The sequence below is a fragment of the Panthera uncia genome (assembly GCF_023721935.1).
Source record: "Panthera uncia isolate 11264 chromosome D3 unlocalized genomic scaffold, Puncia_PCG_1.0 HiC_scaffold_8, whole genome shotgun sequence".
NCBI lineage: Eukaryota > Metazoa > Chordata > Mammalia > Carnivora > Felidae > Panthera > Panthera uncia.
In genome coordinates, this window is record NW_026057586.1 from 81,044,420 (window position 1) to 81,066,771 (window position 22,352).

Consider the following 22,352-nt stretch of genomic DNA (forward strand, 5'->3'; position numbering starts at 1 on the left):
CCCCTTTGTGTGTTACCCAGGAGGCCCTCTGGCCCTTGGTTTAGCTTTTAATTGCTGACTGATCACATTTAGCTTTTTGTTATTTTCGTCCCCTTAGGCTGTGGTTTCCTAGTAAGTTTGTTTGGTTTTCATGTTTATTTCTGAAAGCATGCCAGTGGGGGAGGGGCAGAGAGAGAGGGGGACAGAGGATCAGAAGCGGGCTCATTGCGACAGCCACAGCCGAGTGCCCCATGCAGGGCTGGAACTCAGGAACCTGTGAGGTCATGACCTGAGCTGAAGTCAGATGCTTAACTGACCCTAGTAAGTTCTAATGTTGGTTGGGGCTAATCCCCCCTCCGAGCTCTTTTTTTCTGCATTTTCCAAGCTTTCCTTGCACACATGTGTGTCCATAGAACTTTAGTATCAATTTGTCTCTTCCAGAGAAAAGTGCACGTGGACATTTTTGTGGTTATCCTTGTTGCATCCACACGACTCCTGAAACAGAATGCGACGGGCACCAGTGACAGTCACCACAAGGTTTATTGCAACGAGAGGCAAGGCCGACCGATCGGGACCAACACTTTTGATCAGAGTGCGGCCTTGAACAGCCGGGGTACAGAGTTTTTATAGCCAACCACATCGTTTTATCATCACCTGGGAACAGAACAAGGAAATAGTTCCCAGATGAGGTGGAAACAGTTCCCGGATGGGGTGATTATTCTAGACTTTCTGCCGTAAGTCCAGTTGATCTCCTTGACCCTGCCTCCGATGCTCTTTTCTTTGAACTTTTGTTTCCTTAATTGGTGAGGCCTAATTTACGAGAGTAAAGCAAGGCTGCTATCTCTTAACCTTCAGGTCAAAACAAAGCTGTTGTTTCTCAAGCTATAGGTTAGCCCTACACCACAATTTAACCCTTACATCCTTAGGGTCACTGCATGTAAGAAATCAACTTAAAATCGCCACCTATTAAGGGTGTGGCTAGATCAGGAAGCCCTCAAACGGGACAGTGGGGCTATGATGCCAATACCAGAGTGGCCGTTGTCAAGGACGCAGGAGCCAGAATAGAATAAATCCGTGCCCCGCCCCTCAGGTCAGCCCGGACCAGGTGACAGGTCCTTCTCACCTCCAACCTACTGGAGCTACCCCATTTCTCACCATCTCACAATTATCCTAATTCAAGAGCCATTTTGGGGGGTGTGGGGTGCATAGAGTCCGCGTCATGACGATGGGAGTTATCGAGTTGAGACCCTGCTGCTGGTCCCACCTGGGCCAAGAACCACCAGCTTGCAACGCCCAGGCCAGGTCCCCACCTGCTGTTGCACACGTGGTGGGACGGGTCTCTGCTGCCCACCGGTGTCAGCTCTGAGCTCCTGGAGCCTCACCAACGCAAAAGGTGTACCTTGGGGTCCTGCGAACCCCAGCCCCAGCTTCACAGTCAGTGAAGTGAGTTTAAGAAGGCTTTATTAACACCACGTGCCCTCAGTAGCAGTCCCAGCTGCCAGAGCGAGTGGCACAGGGATGGGAGGCACCCACGCGGCCCCGGAATCCGGGGGCTCTGCCCCCGAGCCTCGGCCGCTGTGGCCCCAGGGGGAGCAGAGGGCCTCCTCTCTGGCACTTTCTAAGAATGGCATGGACAGGGGAAGGCTCTTCCCCACCCCCGGTCTGCATCCCCGCCAGGGTGTATGTCCCCCCGGTTCCTATGTTGAAACCCCAATCCCGATGGGATGGTATGAGAAGGTGGGGGTCTGTGGGAGGTGGTGAGGTCTCGAGGGGGAGCCCTCACGAATGGGATCAGTGCCCTTGTTAGAAGAGTCTGGAGAGCTGGCCGGCTCTCTGCCATGTGAGGACACAAGAGGTTTGCAGCCTGGAAGGGGCTCTTCCCAGAACCCGACGGTGCTGACTTCCAGCCTCCAGAGCTGCCGGAAATACATTGCCGTTGTTGATGAGCCACCAGTCTGTGGTGCTTCGTTACAGCAGCCCGAACGGACTCAGCGCCCGACCGGCAGTACCCAGCAGTGGGCCACGGAGAGCCAGGCCATCTGAGACACTCGGGGTTGGGGCGGGGGGCAGGGAGGGGATGCATGGTGGCTCCTTCCCCTCTGTCTCCTCCTGGTCCTCCCTCTGGGAGGACCTCACCACCCCCTCACCCGCCCAACAGACATTCGCAATTCACAGCGCATCTGCTGGGGATGCCGTCCCGGACGCCGGCTGTCAGCGCTGGGCATCCCTCCTTCCCTGCGCTGCACGGAGTGGGAGGTGAACCATTCGCTTCCGATGGCCCTGTCGCCAGACTTCTGGCCGTAATTTCGACTGTGCTCCAGGAGGGAGACAGAAGGCATCTTCCTGCAGAGCTGGTGGCTGGCAAGTCCCGAGCGACCCCTGTGACTGCTGGAGCCCACATCCCGGGTCCGGCCCCAGCTAGGTGGGTGTGAGGCAGTGGCCTGGTGACAGGCAGGGGCAGCTTCCTGACCTCTGATTTGGCCACGGGGGTCTAACCTTGAGACCACCAGTCCCACCACGGTCCTTGCCTTCCGCTCCTCCCGACTGTCCAGGGACTTTGGATGGAATCCCTTCCTGCTAAGGATTCCTGGACTACTTCCTGTTTTCTGTGCTGAGCCTTGACTAAGAGGGACACAGCTGTTGGCCTGGAGGGCAGGAGCCCCGCCTGCAAATCACACAGTGGATTTGCCCTGGAGGGCGGAGGGAAGCAGGCTGAGCACTGTTGTTTGGGCACTGGCTCGCTCTGGGGATGGAGAATCCCACCGGCGATGTTCTAGCACATCAGGAGAGAAGACAGGAGCCCAGAAAAAAATTCAAGAAGGCAAACAGGCCGTGGTCTCAAGATGTGCGAAGGAGGTAGAAAACAAGGCTCCAGCGAAAAGGCATTCAGTCAGGGGTCCCATGAGAGGGACTGCATGGTACACACGTCCCCACGCCTTCTGTCTGTGGCAGACAAGACCGGCCCATCCGGGCAGGCTCTTCCTGCCGGTGGCTGAGCTCAGAGAGCTGCTCAATAACACCGTTAGCCTGTGAGCCCATATTCCTGCCTTGGGGCCAGACATCGTTAATCAATCACAGCACTCGTGCCACCACGTTCCCCTACCGCATCCATGGCAGACATCACTAGTTGATTACATCACTCTTCCCAGGTATGCATCCATTCTTTAGAATCCTCCAGAACCCAGGCCTCCAGGCGGCCACTGCCAATGGCCTGTGGCTGACAAATGGCACGAAGACTGCCATCTCTGCGAAAGTCTCTGGGCTGGGGAAGGAGGAGAGGCCACTGGGCAGACAGGGATGGGCTTCAGCGGAAGATGTGAACCGGTGCGGACGGGCAGAGAAGGCAGGAAGGAGGAGGACATTCTCGGCAGGGGCGGGACGCAGTGTGGTACGCGACAGTGGCTGTCTGAGAGTGGAGTCATGGCGGCGACAGGCCGCTGCCAGCCCACCGAGTCTGGTGCGTGGCCTCAGGGGGCAGGGGAGCAGGGGAGCCTTGTGGTGGCCAGTGCCCGTCTGACGCAAGGGGGTATTTGATAAAACTCAGCTGGGCTGGGTACGCAGAGCAGGAGGAGGGCAGAGAGTGGGAAGGCAGGGATAGGAGTCGGGAGGCTGGACGGAGGAGGAGTGGATTCACTGAATCGAGGTCTCTCTGTCTCTCACAAGCACACACACACGCACACGCACATCTGGTAGGTGACCCGAAGTCTCTCCACGCCAACGGCTGGTGTCCATCCCTCCATCTGGTACAAATTCCGGCCTTCACACGGCAGCCTGGCGGAAGGTGACAGGAGAAGTTGGTTTGTCCTAACCTTCCTGGAGAAGCAGAGACCAAGGGACAGCCGGGACGTGGAGGCACGGGGGCCCCTTTGGCAGGAGTCAGGCCCCTCCCCTGAGCACACTGTCCCCAGGGAAGGGTGCGCCCTGCTGCGCCATACAGCTCTCTTACCTTCGCTGGCCATGGCTGGATGGGGGTGCCGTCCCTGCCCACGCAGCACAGGGCAGACATGCAGGCCACGGCTTCCTCGGCCAGCAGGTCCCAGCGGGCGTTGTGGCCCAGGTTGCCCGTCGGGTCAGCTGGATCCAGGATGATGGGCCTGCAATTCCCATCAGGGTCAGTCCGATCCCTGGCAACATCTGGGTGCCCTTCTGTGGGACTGGTTGGACTAGTCTCCATCACCCAACACTCTGCACAGACCACTTCTCCCTTCTGTGCCCCGGGCAGACATTACTAATCAATCACCACGTTCGTTTGGGCCACTCTTACCCCTTCAGCATGTAGCGGGCATTGTTAAGTAATCTCGGGACTCGTTCTACCACTCTCCCTTCCTACATCTGTGGTAGATGTCACCACGTCAGAGTCTTTTTCAACACATTGTTCTAGCTGCCATCACCCACTGACTGGAGATGCATCGTGAGTTTGTGCAAGAGTCTCTGTTATCTTTGCACCATTTCAGAAGGAGGCAAAATCCCAAAGAAGCAGACCTGCTCCTGTTACCCGGTGGGTTCCCAGGTAGGGTTGGCACATTTAACAAATATAAACAGGGGATGCCCAGTGAAATTTGAGCTCTGGAAAACCGTCAGTATGTCCTAAGGACCGCGTGGGGGCACACACATACTAAAAAGCCACTCATTCTTTTTCTGAAATTCAAACTTGACTTGCAGTCTTACATTTCACCTGGCAACCAGGGGACCAGGAAACGGAGTGCCTGTCCCTCAGGTGCTAAGGCTGTCCCTGTTAGAAAGGAGCTCCGTTCCAGGAAGAGGAGTTTGCTGTCCCTGCTCTGTGCCCTGCGGAAGTGGGAAGGGCGAGGGACCCCAGATCTGAGACACTGCAACGCTGAGGGTGGGCCAGAACCTGGGCTTCTGAAGCTGCTGGCTCAGGAAGTCCCTGACGGTCTTGTCCCGGTTGTCGTAGTTGACGGTCCAGTAGACACAGAGCTCACGGTACCGGCTGACCAGCTCCAGGACGGTGCGGAAGCCTTGCGCCATGTTGAACTGGGGGTCCCGGCCGCCCTGCTCCCAGGCATGCACCGTCAGGAGCTCTAGCCCGTGCTGGGGGGGCAGGGAGCCTTTCCCCTTGGGCATCTTGTTGCACTGGGGAATAAAGGGAAAGTGTGGGTTCACACTGGCAACGAAGAGGCACAGGAGGGACCCTTCCAGAGCTGGCAAGACCACCCCAAACCTTTACTGGGCACTTTCATGTGTCAGATGCCCGGCCATGCACCATGCCCTCAAATGCTGCGATGTGGCGACACCAGCCCCAGGTCACCGATGAGCAAACCAAGGTCCCACAGCTACGAAATCTCTCTCCGGCCGCTCGGCCAACCCAGGGTCGCGCCCCGCCTCCTCCCAGGACAGCGCTCAGGGGCCCGGGCGGGGGGCGTCCTCGGGCCGAACCTGCTGGTACCAGTGCTTGACCAGTCGGATCAGACTCTTCAGCTTGGTGGGGCGAGAGACGATGAAGTCCCTCTGCAGCTCCGTGAAACAGGTGGAGTACTCGCCCGCGTTGTTGTAGCTGTGGATGAGGTCGACGTAGACTTGAGACGTGGGCCTCCTGCCGGAGCTCAGCTGGCCTGGAGACAGGGAGGAGGCCACCGTCGGCTCGTTTCCCAGAACCCCGCTGGGGCCAACGGAGACAGGCCTTCCAGGATCTCCTACTCGGGCACCTCCCTCACCGCCGGTGGTCTGGACCCACGGCGGCGGCGGGGAGGGGGCACAGGGGATCTTAGACGGAACACGGACGTGGCGTGACCCAGCCTTAAATCCCCGGTGAGAATCTCGCGGCCCTTCCTGCCCCCTTTCAGCCCCTCCGGTTGGCTGTCAGCAAGAAGTCTCAGCTGGGAGCTGACACATGTTTAGCGGCTCCTGGACACTTGTTCAGCCCTCTCTAACAAAGGCAGAGCCTCAGTCTTAGAGCCTCCTGTAAGGAACAGGACCGTATCACTCTCCGGCTTCACTGCCCTTAAAGGCATTCCTTGACATTCAAGCATTCCTGCTTTCCGAACTGAGGAACTGTGTAGATTCAGACACATTTCTGGATGAGTCCCTCCCTTGTGGCTTGTTTCCCAAACCTCAGGAGCCAAGTACATTCCAATACACGGGACGTCCTCGCTCTGCGAACTTTCCAGTGCAAGCTCAGAACTGAATAGATAGAGAGGATTTGTGTTTGTTTTGTGCAGGGATGTACCCTTGGTGCCACGGAGAATACTGGACACGTACTCGGTGCATGTGTTGAACGAACGGGTCCTCCGGGTCCGTGGAAGGTGGAGAAGGTAGCACACAGATCCTCGAAGCTGGGAGTGCACGGAGACACTCGAATACAGTGTCAGGGGAAGACACTGCGGCTCAAGGCAGGGAATTCCCTTGCTCAAGGTCATCTGTCATGCTGAGACTGGGGCCCAGCCCAGGGCCACTGTTAGATCGCATAGAACTGTTGTGTGAATTAGAAAAACGTGTCCTTTTCTCCAGACACCTTGCAGGAAAGTGGCGAGAAACACCCATGTGTACAATGCCTGCCCTGTGAACATGTGTGGTCTGGTTGTGCAGTGCACAACCTCGACTGCTGTCCCTGGCAGCCCTGCCTCTGCTTTCCCCCTTCTCGGGAGTATGCTTGGGTACCTCACCTAAGGCGTTAAAGGCTGGCAGCACGTCAAAGTCCACGCTCTGATCCAGCATCGTCTGGGACATCAGAGAGAAGCTCAAAACGCGGGGATTCTCCCACTTGGGGATCTCGAACTTCACCTCGAACTGCATCTCCTGCTGACATGCCTCCAGCTGGGCTCGGATCTCTGAGATGATCTCAGCCCGCTTGTTCCCTTGTTCGGTGAACTGGCTGAAGCAGCTGAGGAACACCACTATATCAGCATCTGAGCGGCCTCGCAGAGCTGTGCCTTTGGCTAAAGAGCCACCCTGGGGAGGACACGGAGGCGGCTTGACCCTTGCAGGACTGCATGACATCCTCCTGCTGGAGCCTGTGGGTCAGGAACTTGCTGTGTGACCTTGGGCAAGTCACCTAACCTCTCTGTCTTACCTCTTTAATATGCGGTTAAGACGTAGTATGGTTGCAAGAAAAAGAAATGTGCGAGATGTTAAGTTTAAACCCTTCAACAAATGCAAACGTTCTCATTCCATCAAGTTTGGGGACTGGGAGGGATTTGAGAGATTTATTTATTTTTTTGACCTGTGGTTCTCAAGCCTGCTTGTACCAGGAGAGCTTTAAAAACTGACTGATGTACGTATGGCTCCTATGCCCCTGTGACTGTGATTTAATTGGCCTGGGAGGGGGACAGGGCATCAGTCTAATTTTTAAAAGTCACCTCGTGATTCTAAGTGAAGCCACGGTTGACAACCATTGAGCCAGGTTATCATCTTTAAGTGTTATGGACAAAGAAGGTAAGGATCAGAGAGGGGAAGGTATTTGCCTGGGGCCACACAGCAAATCATCAGGCCTGGGACTTTTCATTGGCTGATTCTATGCTGATAATCTTCCAGGGCTAACCTGGGTCTCACTCGTGACTTCAGTTGTGGACAGAGGTTGTATCTGGTGCAGTGGATAATGTGACTTTTTATACACCCCCAGCATCCCTTCTACTTCGATGACCAGCACCCTGGTTTTCTTTGGGGGAATCGCTCCTCCCCCACAATTCGGGTCCACGTGGGACTGACTCAATAATATGAACCAGGCTTGGCCAGTCAGAGCATGGTGTCTCCCTAGCCCCAGTGATGAGTTTGGGGAGGGGTATATAACCCGAGTCAGGACAATAAGGCTCAATTCCAAGACTTATTTGAATTTTGAGAAAAAAGAATCCCCCTTTCTGGAAGCTTAGAGATGCTAAGAACCATCACATGGAAAGGGCTTGTCCGAAACAGAAGACAGCAGAGCCAAGAGCTGGGATGAAAAGCTGAGTCCTGATGACCCCGCATGGGCTCCTGGATCTAGCTGTACCTGATGGTAGATCTACTCCAGGGCTTTCCATTTACATCAGCCAATATACTCCTTTCGTTCCTCCTTTTGAGTTGGCTGTCACAAGCGACCAGAAGAGATTTGTTGGACACCTCTGAGCCCTCCTGCCGCCACCCACCTATAACAACTGCGTTCTGGTTTCCCTTCTGTGTTTGGCCTTGTGCCGATTGTTGTAAGGACCACAGAGGTGGGTCAGGCCTGGCCCTGGCCTGGGAGAGATCCCCAGCCTGCAGGGCCCTCCTTGCCCAGGGCCCTCTGGGGACTTACCTTGACCACCTTGAGCACTTTGATGGGAGAATTCCGGAAGCAGTTTTCCCTCAGGAATGAGCAGATGGCATTGACGGCCTTGTTCACCTGAGCCAAGAACTGGCGGCTGGGCTGGAGAAATTCACTGATGAACTTGTCAAGGTCCCCAGCTGGTGTTTGGTAAAGGAGAGCAGGCTACAGAAAGAACCCAGGTACGCCGGCTCGAGCCAGGATTCCCTAGGAGCGCGCAGGCCCTGCCTCTTGCCAGTCTATGAGGATGAGACTCCCGCTACCTCCCACAGCCCTTTTCTTTCTCAGCTGGTTGGCAGGTCTGTGTGGGAGCATCAGAAGGACCCGAGTTCACGTTCTGGTTCCACCGCCAACACGCAGCCTTGGTTTCGCCATCTTTAAATGGGGGCAATAACAAGGCCCGTGCCTCACTGGATTGTCGTGAGTTTTAAGCCCTGGTTATGAGATCCGGCTGACAAAAGCAAGGGCAATAAACTCATATCCCTTCGGGGGCTGGCTATCGCCCTAAGCGGGGGTCCCCTAGAAGCAGAGCCTGCGATGGGGGTTCTCGTGCGTGGATTAACGGGGGGCAGTGCTTGCAGGAAAAGGGGAGTGGGGGAAGCAGGAGAAGGAGCTAAGCAAGGCTCCAGCTCGAGAAAGCTTTCTCTCGATCCCACGGGGAACTCTGGACTCAGAATTGCATCACTGAGCCGGTCTCGCCTTAAAAACGAGGGTGGGCTTTTTGTCCCCCGTGTCACTGAAGCGCTGGCTGGGACAGAACAGCAGGTGTCTCAGCTGTAAGCCGGCAGAAACACATACTCCTGGCAGCTGGGGAATGCGCGCACCGGCAGGGAAAGGGGGTCTGGAAGGGGGCACCAACGGCATCCGCCGCCCCAGGGGCTCCCCTCTTACCATCACATCCCAGGGCTGCACAGACGTCCCCTGTCTATTCCTAAAGCAGGCCTGTGTCTCCAGAGCTGCTGCTTCCTGGGCCAACAGCTCCCAGCTGCCCTGGCCCACATTCCAGGTGGGGTCAGCAGGATCCAGGAGCAGGGGCCTGGGGGGCAGAGTGGATGGGCAGGCGGGTGGGGAAGGTGGGAATCAGTGAAGAGCAGGGGGCTGGGAGGGACCGGGAAAGGGTGTGGGGGCTGGGGAGAAGGAGAAGAGTGTCAGCACCTTAGGGCTGGCCCAGTCTGTCCCAAGCACAGTAGGGTTCCCACCTGGCTGCCTCAGTCAGGGATTGGGTGAGCCCTTCATTTCAGAAATGATATTTTATTGTGTTAATGAACCTGGCTCTGGCTTCTTTGGGGGCTCCCTGTGTCCGTGCTTGTTCAGCAAAGAGTCCAGAGCGAGGAGTGGGGTTGAGGCACCCAGATCCCAGCCTGGATCCCTCCTGGGTGCAGTGACTCCAGGGTGACCGTGGGGGGAGGAGAAAGGATGATGCAGTGCATCGTGGGTCCGCACCTGGGTTTCTGAAGCTGGCCAAGAAGGTATGTTCTGATAGCTGGGTCCTCAAAGCTGTAGTTGACCGTCCAGTAGACACAAAGCTGCTGGTGCTGCTGGACGAGCCCTAGGACCGTCTTGAGGCCTTCGGCCGTGTTGAAAGACTCGTTCCCGCAGCCCTGCTCCCAGGCGAAGATGGTCAGGAGCTCCAGGGCATAGACTGGGGGCAGGGAGGCACAGGCTGGCTGCTGTCCTCTGTTCCGAGCTGCGACCTAGATCACCCAAGGCCAGGCAAAGAATGAGTGGAGTTGAGCACCCAAGGTGTGCCAAGCATGGCCCTAGGTACTCGGAGAGGGAGGGGAATATAAAAAAATAAAGCCCTTTTCATTTTGCAGGACAAAATGAAACCCTTCTTATTTCACAGGTGGACACACAGAGGTCTGGGAACGGGCGTGGGTAGTGACTTGTCCAAGGTCACACAGCGAGGCTAAGAATCTCAGACTTGGGTCTTTGCCCAGAGTCTCTCCATCAAGGGTGTACGGGACAGTTGTACAGGAATGGGGGCTGCGATATATTCAGCTTGCTATCCCAACATCTGGCACGATCGTGACGTTAGTGGCAGTGGGTGCTCAGTATGTTTGCTGAATGAGTACACGAATGCGAGTGCATTCAGATGAGTGTTTTTGGTGAAGGAGCTCTGGAGGAAGCTCGGGGTTTATTTAGTACACCTTGCACACAAGACAGTGATGGTGGCACAGCATAAGCTAGGGCTTGGGGGTGGGCAAGAACAGGGAATCCATTAGCAGCCTGGGGAGTGGAGGGAAACAGATGAGCTAGAGGTGGATGGTGAACCCCAACTACAAGACACGGGCATTCGGAGCTTGACGGACAAAGAGACTTTCTTTCAGCCAGGGACTTCCGGTCTGTACCGGAAATGGAGGATGGAGGAGGTGGACCTTCTACTTGGGATGGCCAATAAGAAGTGAAGGAAGGGAGAGGGCTGCCTGGGGGGGGCGCTGATTGGCTGAGGCAGTTGCCATGACAGCAGCTACTTCCTGGGAGGAGGGAGGCGGGTATGGAGGCCTCACCTGGTAATACCAGTGCTTCACGAGCAGGATCAGGTTCTTCAGCTTGGGTGGGCGAGTGTTCACGAAGCTCCTCCTCAGCTCTGCGAAGCAGGCCACGTGCTCGCCCCCCTGGCAGCCGCTGTCGAGGAGGCTGGAGTAGATCTGGGGCTCAGGTCTGGCGCCCGCACAGAGCTGCCCTGCGAAATGTGAAGTACTCTGAGTGCCTAGCTCTGACGCAGACAGCAGCATGTCCCCGCCCAGCCACTCCCCAGCCTTTATTAATATTTTAACGTTAATTACATAGCATAGCACTGCAACCCATAATACACGGTCTACGACATGGAATAGCAATCAGAACTTTTTTTTTTTTTTTTTTTTTTTTAAGCACCAAATACGTGCTGGGTGCTTTTCAGTAATTTTCGCTCATCCACCCAGTAACTCCGCAAGGTGGGTGATCTCGACCCCAGGCAAGCTGTGTAGCCTAGCGGGCGAGGGAATTGGTCTCCAAGGCACAGGCTGGAGGCAGCCCTCACCCGCGGCATCAAAGACGGGCAGCAGGCTCACGTCCATCCAGCTTCCTGGGGCCCGGGACACCAGCTGGAACTGTAAAGCCTCGCGCACGGTCTGCTCAGGAAAACGCAGGCTCAGGCCGGGGACTGGGTCTTGCCACCAGGATTCCAACCGTGCCCGCATCTCATCAAGGATCTCCAGGCGGTGGGCCCTTTGGTCCCCGTAGTCCTCGAAGCAGTTGAGGAAGATGACGAGTTCGGCATCACCGTAGCCCCTCAGGTCTGTGCCCCGGCCAAATGAGCCCCCCTGCAGAGGATGGGCCATCTGAGACCCGTGACTGTCCCTGAGCTCAGGAGTCCGACTATGACCCCACCCGCTGTACCCCCACTGCAGTCCCAACACTACCCTGTCGCTGGTGTCGGGTCTGGGGACACCGTGACAGAGGCGGGCTGCACAAGCCCCGTGACCTCTGACTCTTAGAAGCCTGGCAGAGTCAGATTATGTCCGCCTGCACCTGCCTTCTGACCCTCGGGGCCTGCGCAAAGTCAGACCAACATGTAGCAACAGAAAACGGGGGGTGCGGTGAAGGGGGCAGGGATTAATGATTTTAGCCGAACATCCGCAGCACCTATTGACTGCCCATCTGGACCACACATGGCACGTTGAGGTCCCGGGGCCAAATGGGCCCTGTGGATGTGCTCTGCTGGCCTGCTTCCATCCATCCATCCGTTTATTGGGCACTCACATGTGGCAAGGTATGGGAGTACATAAAAGTTACCTGTTCTCCTGGAACTTACATTCTAGCAGGGGGAGAGGAGGGAGGGACAGTCAGCAAACCAACAGCTCCCAGAAGCGCTAAGGGCTGTGTGCAGGCAAATAAAGCAGTAAGGGGACGGGGTGGGGCTGTGGAAGGGAGGTTGCAGTTGTGAACTGAGCAATCAGGCCTCCGTGAGACTCTAGAGGGCTGGGACCCTAGACTTAAAGGAGAGTGGGGGAAGCCAAGTGGATGGGGCGGGGGGGTGGGGTGGTGAGGGATTCCAGAAAGAGAAACCAGCCAGTGCAGACTCTGGCCGGTGAGTTCAAGAAGCAGCCAGGCGGCCAGTGTGGAGTAAGTGAAGTTCCGAGAAAGACCAGGGCCAGATTCTATGGGCCTCGAAGCCACTGTGCTCTGTGAACCCGGGGAGGGTTTTGAGCAGAGAGGAGACGTGCTCTGTTAGTGGTTTAAAAAACTTTCATTAAAAAAGATCCCCCCAAAAAGCTGGTACTTAGATACATACCTCCGGCCAGCAAACCACCCCTCCACGGATGCCCACTTGCCCTGCCCGCCCTCAGCCGCGCTGTGGCTCCTCCCCCTCCTCGCTGTGGTGCCCCAGGAGGGTCCCATCGGTGTCCCCACCCACCGACTTACCTTGCTGACTGTGGACGCCCTGTAGAAACGCTTCTCGCAGAGGCAACGCAAGATGACATCGATGGCCTTGCTGACCTGCTTCTGGAACTGGGGGTTCGGTTTCAGGTGGTCCTGGATGAAGCGGTCCAGGTCCTTGGTGCTGATGCGAGACAGATCCAAGGCCGTCCCCAGAGTACAGGGGATGGTGCTGGCTGTCCCTGAGGGGCCGGGAGCTGGGCGTGAAGGCTGCCTGCTCCCTGCACTTGGGTCCACGGCATCGAGACTGCTACTCTCCTGCGGCGTCCTCTGGGCAGAGTCTCGCTGGATGGGGTGATCCAAACCTGAGCACCCAGGACGTGGAAGGCCCTGGAAGTTTGTTGAAGGAGCTGTCTTACAAGCGAAGAGGCTTCTCCCTCCCTTCTCTCGCCAGCCCCCTCCCATTGTACGGTCAGGGTGACTGAGACTCAGAGAGAGAAAGCGAGAGGGTCACCGCTAGCCCCTAAGGCACCTTCGTGCAGATTAGATAGAGGCGCCCTTCCAGACGGGATAAATTACAAAAAGGTCCCCGGTGCCGGGCGGACACAGCGCGGTAAGCAGACGATAACAGCGTCACCGGAAAGGTTCCTCCAAGCAGGCTCAGCTTGGTGATCAGGTTGTGTTACATGCCTGCAGCCCCCACTTTTCAAGCCTGTCCCACACCCCAGGGCCCCAGCACACAGCAGATGCTCAGGAAACACCGAGTACACGAATTGCGTGCGTAACAAGGATCCTGGGAGCCCCTCACTCACGGGCCCCTCCCAGGGCTGCACAGCGCCCCCCGCCGCCTGCAGAAAACACGGGTGCTCATAGCAAGACTCTGCCTCTCGGGCCAGGAGATCCCAGTGCCATGCTGCTCCGTTCCCCACGTCCCACGTGGGGTCAGCCGGGTCCAGGATCACGGGCCTGCAAATCCAGAGGGACAAGAAGGTTCTGGTTAGCGAGATGGTCAGGATCAGGGGCTCCGAGGTCAAGCAGGCCTGGCTCCAATTCCAGCTCTTCTCCTTTCCAGCTGTGTGACCTAGGGCGGATGACTTACCTTCTCTGAGCCTCAGTTACCTTGTGGGGGGGCTGCCGTGGAGATTACGTCAGAGTCATGAGCCTCCACTCCGCACATTAGAATCATCAGACAGGAGCATCCACCCCCGGGGACTCAGAGTTACCCCCGCGACCAAGCAGTTTCATTCCCATGTGTCTAACGGTGCGGGCACACCGAAATGCGCGTGCAAGGCTGTTTAGAACAGCCTCATGGTAACAGCCCCGGAGTGGAAACCACCAAACCGTCCATGAGGAACAGGACGGAAAGCATATTGTGATAAATTCACACAATGCAAGTACTCTGCTCGGCAACAGAACGCAGTAAGCAACAGTAAGAACGCCCCACGGTTGGCGGTCTTTTCACAGATGGGTTCACTTTATAGAACGGCATCAAAATGTGCCCTTGGTACCTGTATGCTACGTGTCGCATAAAATGTTCACGTGTAAAATATGTTCACGCAAAAATCTTTTTTTTTTTAAAGGTTTACTTATTTTTGAGAGAGAGAGAGGGCGGAGGGGTGGGGGGGAGCGCTAGCAGGGGGAGGGGCAGAGAGAGAGGGGGAGACACAGAATCCCAAGCAGGCTCCAGGCTCTGAGCTGTCCTCACAGAGCCCGCGACATGGGTTTCCAGCTCACAAACGGAGAGATCATGACCTGAGCCGAAGGTGTCGCTTAACGGACTGAGCCACCCAGGTGCCCCTAGAAAAATCTTTTTTTTTTTTTTTTTTAATTTTTTTTTTTTCAACGTTTATTTATTTATTTTTGGGACAGAGAGAGACAGAGCATGAACGGGGGAGGGGCAGAGACAGAGGGAGACACAGAATCGGAAACAGGCTCCAGGCTCCGAGCCATCAGCCCAGAGCCTGACGCGGGGCTCGAACTCACAGACCGCGAGATCGTGACCTGGCTGAAGTCGGACGCTTAACCGACTGCGCCACCCAGGCGCCCCTAGAAAAATCTTTTTAAAAACGCCCCCTAGTGACTGTCATTTCCCTCTGGGGCTGAATCCACTGAATTAGTAAGCGCACAGCGTGTGGCTTTGGCCCCCACGCAGGCCTCCGGGAGAGGAGACCTGTTGAATCATTGATCATTGTTAATTATCTCCTGCGGCCCAAGCCCAGGAGAGTGGGGACAGGGGGGTGATGGGAGGTACCTGGGTCTCTTGAGCTGGTACCGCAAGAACCACCTGACCGCAGGGTCCTCGAAGCCGTAGTTGAGGGTCCAGAAAACACACAGGTGCTGATACTGACCGATCAGGCCCAGGACGGTGCGGAGGCCTTGGGCCAGGCTGAAGGTCTCCTTCCCACAGCCCTGCTCCCAGGCGAAGATGGTCAGCAGCTCCAGGGCATAGGCTGGAGGCAGCTCCTCCCTCCTCACCTCCCCCTGGCACACCTGTAAGAGGGGAAGGGGAGGGGAAAGAGAGCGCTCCCTGGAGAACTTCGCCGGAGCTCTCAGTCTGGGGGGTGCAGAGCCCGCCCACCGGGACGCAGGCGAAGCCTGAGACGAGATGCCGTGTTCCAGGAACAACCTGCCGCGTCTCAGCTGCCCTCGCTCCTGGGGCTTCGGCCAAGCCTCGGGCGTATGCGATGCGAGCCTCTGGGACTGGGGAGCAGTCAGAGAGAGGCCGGCGGGTGGGCAGTCCGAGGCTGCTGCTCATCCTCCAAATGAGCGAATGGCAGAACTTTCCAGGGCCATACAGCGAGTCGTTGGCTGAACGAGATCCGGAATCCAGGATCTCCTCCCCCCAGACTTGCTTTATGATGAGTGGTCCACCAGAAAGACCAAGCCGTGTGCCCAAAGATCTTGGGGGGGAGGGGGCCTGTTCCCTCATCTCCAGGCACAGGCTGGGCACCCCTTCTTCAATACACAACAGTCTGTCGACAGACATGAATGTTTCGGGGGTGGGGGTCATTCCTGAGGCTGAGGCGGGAAGCGTACAAACTCCGCGTTACTTCATACCATAGATAAAATATTCCAGAGAGTTCAAAGCCCTGAACCCACATGAAAAGAAAACTTTAGAACCTTCAGGAAGGAAATATGGGAGAAGAATTTTAGAAAGTCAGGATAGGGGCGTCTGGGTGGCTCAGTCGGTGAAGCGCCCGACTTCGGCCCAGGTCACGATCTCGCGGTTCGTGAGTTCGAGCCCCGCGTCAGGGGCTCGGGGCTGACAGCTCGGAGCCCGGAGCCTGCTTCGGATTCTGGGTCTCCCTCTCTCTCTGCCCCTCCCCCGCTCACGCTCTGTCTCTGTCTCTCTCAAAAATAAATAAACATTAAAAAAAATTAAAAAAAAAAAAAGTCAGGATAGGCAAAGCCTACTTACACAAGACGCACCAAGTACAAATCACACACGAAAAAGATGAACACACCTGATTACATTAAAATCCCGACATTTTCCGTGACAAAAGACCTAAGAACAAAACGGAAGTCCCAGCCTCGTCCTGGGAGAACAGATTGCATTATGTTAACTCAGTAAGAATTAGCACCCAGAATATGTAAAGAGCTCCAACAAGCCAACAAGGAGAAAACAGCTAGCCCAGAAGAAAATAATAAACCAATGATATGAACAGGCATATCTCCCTAAAGAGAAACACGAGTGGCCACGAAACATAAGAAAATATTCTCGCCATCGCGAAATCGCAAATTCCAACAGTCCTATGCCTGGGGGGAGGACCCTCCGAAGCCACCTTACCTGGCGGAACCAGTGCTTCACCAGCAGGATCAGGTTCTTCAGCTTGGCCGGGCGAACGTTCACGAAGTTCCTCCGCAGCTCCGCGAAGCAGGCCGAGTGCTCGCCCCCCTGGCAGCCGCTGTCGAGGAGGCTGGAGTAGATCTGGGGCTTGGGTTTGACATCGGAACTGAGCTGTCCTGTGGGAGTGAAGTGCTGTGCGTCAGGAAGGGTTCCGAGGCACAGGATGGAGAGCCGGGGTCGGGGGGAGGAGGGTAGTTTGGTGGAGGCGGGTATCCATGAGCATGGGGGCTGGAGGATGAGGAAGAGAGCCTCGAGCTTCTCAGGGGGCAGGGAGGAAAGCTCTAGACCCGAAGGAAGAGCCCCTTCCTTCCAAATGGCCAGGCAGCCCCCAGGCCCGGCTGCATTCCAAGCCAGCTACATAGGAAGGATGCTTCCAGCTGAATCAGGAGTACCTAGAACCTGGTAGTTCTTCCCTCCCTGAGGTTCCCTCAGGCAGTACAAAAATGCCACTGCACATACCTTTAATTGGTGCCAGAGGGGAAAGGCACGGTGCTGGGGAAACTGTAAGGCAAAGGATTCTGAGCCCTTGGCAATGATTGTTAATATTTTTTTAGTGCTTGCGACACTAACGTTTCACACCGAGTGCCGCGTCTCCCCACCAAAACCCCATCGGGCAACTTGCCTTCACTTCATCTTACAGCTGCGGACACTGAGGCACAGAGAAATTCAGGGCTCTGCCCCTGGTCACAGAGCTGGCAAGTGACGGACACAGGACTGGAAGTTAAAGCTGGCTGCCTTTGCGGCGTGGGCCTTTCCCGCCACCGCTTCCTGTGGGCCTGGCCTGGGAAAAGGAAACGCGCTCCATAATTTCCCAGGTTCCCCCGACATCGCTTACTTGCTGTGCGGCTTTGGGTGAGTTACCGTCCATCTCTGTGCCTCAGTGCCCCTCTTAGGAAAAGGGAAGACAAGACAGTACAGACCTCATAGGTTTGTTCTGAGGAATTAATGAGATGAAACAGGTCAAGTGCTTGTTGGAGTCGAGCATTGAGTAAGCAGTAGCCGTTATGATTAATATACGTGTACCGAGCGTGGGAGAGTGTGGCTGTCCGTCAGGACGTTGTAACCTGGATAAGTTCAAGAGAGCTGTCTCCCAGGACATCATGGTTAATAAGAAGAACACTGATAATGGGAAATAGTAATAATAATAATAATAATAATAATAATAGAAAGAAGGACAGCAAGCACTCATACAGCCCCATCATGTGTCAAGTTCATCACAGGTATTCACGGACACAGTCTTTCCAAACACTCTGCAAGATGGATTACTACGGTCCCATTATATTTAACCTCATTTTACAGATGTGAGCACAGGGGCACATTATATATACTATATCATAAATCAAGCATGGATATACTATCAAGGGGAGCGCAAAAATCATATTAATGCTTTTCAGATGAAATACAAGATTTTGCAGAATGCTGGCCTTGTCCCCAAGCCCCCTGAGGCCAGGCGGCTGTGCCTTCCCCCTGGGGTATTTCTGGAAGGGCCGAGCAGCACTGTTCTCGGCAGTGGCTGAAGGAACGTCTCCCCGGCTGATCCAGGAGGAACCGGGCTTTCTTGGCCCACACTCAATGCGTGTAGTCAGGAAACGAGAGCCCAGAGAGGGATGCTCAGGCCACACAGCAGGCTGGTGGCAGGGTTAGGACTGGAAGTCCGGTCCTACTCCTAAGGATCTTGCCCCCGACCCTGGAATGGGTCAGGCACCCCTCACCCAGAGCGTCGAAGGCGGGCACCAGGCTGACATCCATCCAGTTTTCGAGGTCCGTGGATGCCAGTCGGAACCGTAGGACCCTGGCCGCGTCCTGCTCGGGAAACTCAAAGCTCAGACCGGGGATGGGTTTCTGCCACCAGGATTCTAGCAGGACCCGCATCTCGTTGAGGATCTCTGCACGGCGAACGCCCTGGTCCTCGTAGCTCTTGAAGCAGTTGAGGAAGAGGACAAGTTCAGAATCACAGCCACCCCTCAGAGCTGTGCCCCGGCCAGAGGAGCCTCCCTGTGAAGCAAAAAACAATTCAGAATTCTGCACTCTTCGATTCTGGTGACCGAGTGGGCTGGTAGGCAACCTGAGCGAACCACGCGGGTGTGGGGGGAGACGGTGGCCACACAGCCCCTGGCATTTGAAGCCATGCAGAAATGCAGGCCGAGGAAAGCCAGGCCTGAGTTTTCAAGAAAGGCATGTTTTATTTGTAAATCCATATATCTCTAAGTGTTGGCCACTAACTTCAAAAAGGTTTTGTTAATTTATAATTTAAAAAAAAAAAGTTTTTTTAGGGGCGCCTAGGTGGTTCAGTAGGTTAACTGTCCGCCTTCAGCTCAGGTCATGATCTCACGGTTTGTGGGTTCAAGCCCCGCATCAGGCTCTCCGCTGTCAGCACAGAACCTGCTTCGGATCCCCCGTCTCCCTCTCTCTCTGCCCCTCCGCTCCTCTCTTTCCCTCTCAAACATAAACAAACATTGAACAAAAGCTTTCATTAAAAATGCTGGTGAAACAAATTCTGCTTTGCAGAACACATGTTCTCGGCTTTTGCCTGGGATCAGTTCAAAACCATGATATGACTTGCTGAATGTCCGGGACCTTTCTGACGGGTGTTTCTTTCTGCAAAGCCGTCAGCGAAGGACCTGCGAAGGAAACTCCCATGGTGAGAGTCTCTACCCTGTGCCTGGAGCTCTGTCAAATGTCTGACACCTGTAATCTCACTTCCAGGCAGTCCCTGTGATGTGGTTACACGTGGTTACATGAGCCTCGGGGCTGTGAAGTGAGTTAACACGACCTGGATAAGCCAAGAACCAGATTAGCCTTCCAGAGGGCATCTCCCCCACCGAGCTGGGATGGCGAATTATCCCAATGGCATCCCAGGTTTTTTTTTTTTTTTTTACTGCCAGCTCCTCACATGGGGGGGGGTGCCAACAAAGGGGGAACAGGGCAGAGCACGGAGGAATATTGTAAACCGAGCATTTCCTGCCTGTTTTGCAGCTGATCATCTCATGGAAGCTCCCTAACAAGCCTGAGAGGAAGGTACTGTTACCGCTCCCACTTTACAAACGAGGAGATGAGGAAACGAAAGTCCAGAGAGGTTGCTCACCGACACCTGACTCAGAGAAGGCACCGTACTGGAACCTGGGAGGTCAGCTCAGAAGACTGGGCTCCAAGCCTCCATTCTTCCTGCACCCCTCCCCATCGATGAATTCCCTTAAAAATACTTATTTTATTGTGCACGTTTCTAAACCTACACAAAAGAAGAGCGGGGTTTTTAAGGAAGTCTGTTGCCACATGTGCTCCATGTATGTTTTTATTTTAGACAATTTTTTGATGTTTACTTATTTTTGAGAGAGAGAGAAAGAGCATGAGCAGGGGAGGGGCAGAGAGAGAGAGGAAGACACAGGATCCAAAGCAGGCTCCAGGCTCTGGGCCGTCAGCACGGAGCCCGATGTGGGACTTGAACCCACAAACTGTGAGATCATGACCTGAGACACTTAACCAGAGCCACCCAGGCGCCCCATCTCCTTCTGGGATTTGTAAAGAAATTTCAGCCTTTGGCCACGCCACCGGGAGACGGAGACGTTTTTGGTGGTCACAGCTGGGGCAGGAGAGCCCCTTCCTGTTGGCCCTGGGCAGGGGTGGAGACGGGAGAGGGCGGTCCTTCTGACAGGACTACAGAGGTCAGCCACCCCTTCTTTGCGTTCTGGTCCAACTAGAAGCCCCAGGCTCATCTTGCACATTATTCCAGCCCTGGAATTGGCCGTTCTCCAAGGAGTCTTTTCCGCAGGGAGTAGCATCGGAAGACTGGAAAGGTAGCTCATGGCCCTATACCCACCTTATCACTGCCTCTTCAAAGCTTTGAATGATCCGAAGCCATAAGCTAAAGTCAACCACAAGAACTGTCCCAGGCTTTCCAAGAAAGCTGAGGATTGCCAGAGCTTTAGAGACTCTTAAACTATTGCTCCAAAGAAATTCGTCCTTTCCACCTCAAAGGCAGAAATCTGCCTCCACGTTTCCTAGGCTGCAAGCCTCTCCTTCTTTCCCACCTCCCAAGCTAAGACTCAGCCCCAGGAAACCACCAGCTGCTCTGGGGCCGTCCCTTGCCCTGTGTCTCCATCCCTTCCCTGAGAAGCTCCAAGTCCCCTCTACCCCAGCCAAGTTCCTTCGTTGCAGCCCTAGAGCCCCTGAGTTTGTGCTGAGGACACAGAAGCTGATGCCTGTCCCCTGCCTGAGCCTGTGGGCATCCTGAGGTCACAGCAGCAGGAAGGCATTTAAGTGACAAAACGTGGCCTGGGGCAGTGGCTCACCCACCCACAGTCCCAGTTTCCCCAGTCGTAAAACAGGAGTAATAATCCCTACCTCGTTGAATGTGAGGATTCAGCGGGATGACTCATTTAATGAGACAATGTTCATTGTTACTGGGCGGTTTCGCAGTAAATTAGGCTCCGTGGCTATTGGAGAAATACTAGGGTTTCTGCATCTTTAGGGTCAGGCATAGTGTGAGGACTGGAGTCCGTTTGGACTGGGTAAACGACTGAGTGAGTGAGCGAGTGAACGAATGAATGACTGAATGGAGGCAGCCTGTAAGAGCACAGATGCAAGAATCAGACGACCTGGCCTTGAATCTTGCCGGGCCTCTTACAAGCTTTGGACACATCATTTCGTCGCTCCGTGCCTCAGTTTCCCATGCGCCAGGTGGGGTTAATAGTACCCACTTGGCCGGGCTGTGGCGTGCAGTGTATTTTCAGGGCGCTTAGATCAGCGCTGGCGCACCGCAAGCGTGCCTCCAAAGTGTCAAAGAAACGAATGGAAAGAGCTGATACAAACCGTCCGGGGCCACATGGCCCGCGGCAATGGGTTGTTCCCGTTTACAGGTGAGCTCTCCCCCCTGCCCCTGCCCCTGCCCCTGCCCCCTGCGCGGCGCCTACCTTGGCGGTTTTCAGCACCCTCCAAGGCTGGGCAGCGGCGCGGCCCCCGCGCTCCCGCAGGAAGGCCCCCAGGGCGCCCAGGGCGCGCCGCGCAGCCGCCACGAATTCGGCGGACGGCTGCAGTCTGCGGGCCACCAGGTTGTCCAGCGCGGCGGCGGGGGTGCGGTACACGTCCATGTCCACGGCCGGCTGCCCTCCCGCGCCGTCCGCGCGCGCTCCCCGCTGCCCGCGGCGCCCCGACCTGGGCTCTGCGCGGGGCGGGAGGGCAGGGGGTGGGGCTGCCGCCCCAGCCTCCCCGCCGCCGCCGCGCCCCGCGTCCCTGCTCCCCAGCCTCGCAAGCGTTCCGCCCCTCTCCCGCTTTCGGTTTCGGTTTCGTTTCTCTCCAGCAGCTCTGGGCTCTCGCACCCATTTCCGGGTTCCCTTCCCAGCCGAGTTTCGTTTTTCGGCCTCCCGGCTCCCAGCACTGGGTCCGCCTTCCCTGCACCCCCCCCCCCCCAGCTCCGATGCACTGAACACACCTGAACAAAAAGCCTCGGCAGCAGCGGGTCCACAGAGCACCGTCGCGTACCCTGGAAGCATTGAAGAAACGTGCAGGATTTACACGCGAGGACACGGTCACGCCTGGTGGCCTGGAGGAGGTTCACCCAGAGAGCACCCCGCTAGCTCTCTGCCTGAAGGGGGCGTTCTGAGCACCGCTAGTAATGGAGGACCTTTTGCACAACGCTTGTCCCTCGCTGCTTTACACGTCCACCCATGGCGTTCCATCCTCCCGACAGCCAGGCGCTATTATTACCACACCCGTTTGATGGACGGAGTTAAGGTACAGAGAATCTAGGCACCTCGGCCAAGGTCACATACGTAGCTGGAAAATTGTCAGACTGGATTCGAACCCAGCACACGCTGTCAGTACTGCGCTGTGTTCTTACAGGAGCGCCTGTTCTTACAGGAGTATACAAATAATTTACACGTTTAATGCAATTCCAAAATGTTTAGAATCCCAATTTTTAAAACTTCA

At 55.8% G+C, this 22,352-nt stretch overlaps 1 protein-coding gene across 1 annotated transcript; it reads right to left on the reverse strand.

The window, feature by feature from the left end:
- Window positions 1-500: 500 nt before the first annotated feature.
- OAS3 (2'-5'-oligoadenylate synthetase 3) lies at window positions 501-21,849 on the reverse strand. Its single transcript, XM_049619313.1, has 16 exons — window positions 21,338-21,849; window positions 18,140-18,422; window positions 16,368-16,543; window positions 14,832-15,070; window positions 13,393-13,546; window positions 12,626-12,970; window positions 11,241-11,523; window positions 10,729-10,904; window positions 9,662-9,912; window positions 9,110-9,254; window positions 8,210-8,383; window positions 6,603-6,888; window positions 5,377-5,552; window positions 4,835-5,073; window positions 3,926-4,073; window positions 501-3,750 (listed from the first exon to the last, which is right to left on the reverse strand). Exons 1-16 carry the CDS (start codon window positions 21,512-21,514, stop codon window positions 3,739-3,741), a joined length of 3,264 nt encoding a protein of 1,087 aa, XP_049475270.1. The 5' UTR covers window positions 21,515-21,849; the 3' UTR covers window positions 501-3,738.
- Between the last annotated feature and the right edge of the window lie 503 nt (window positions 21,850-22,352).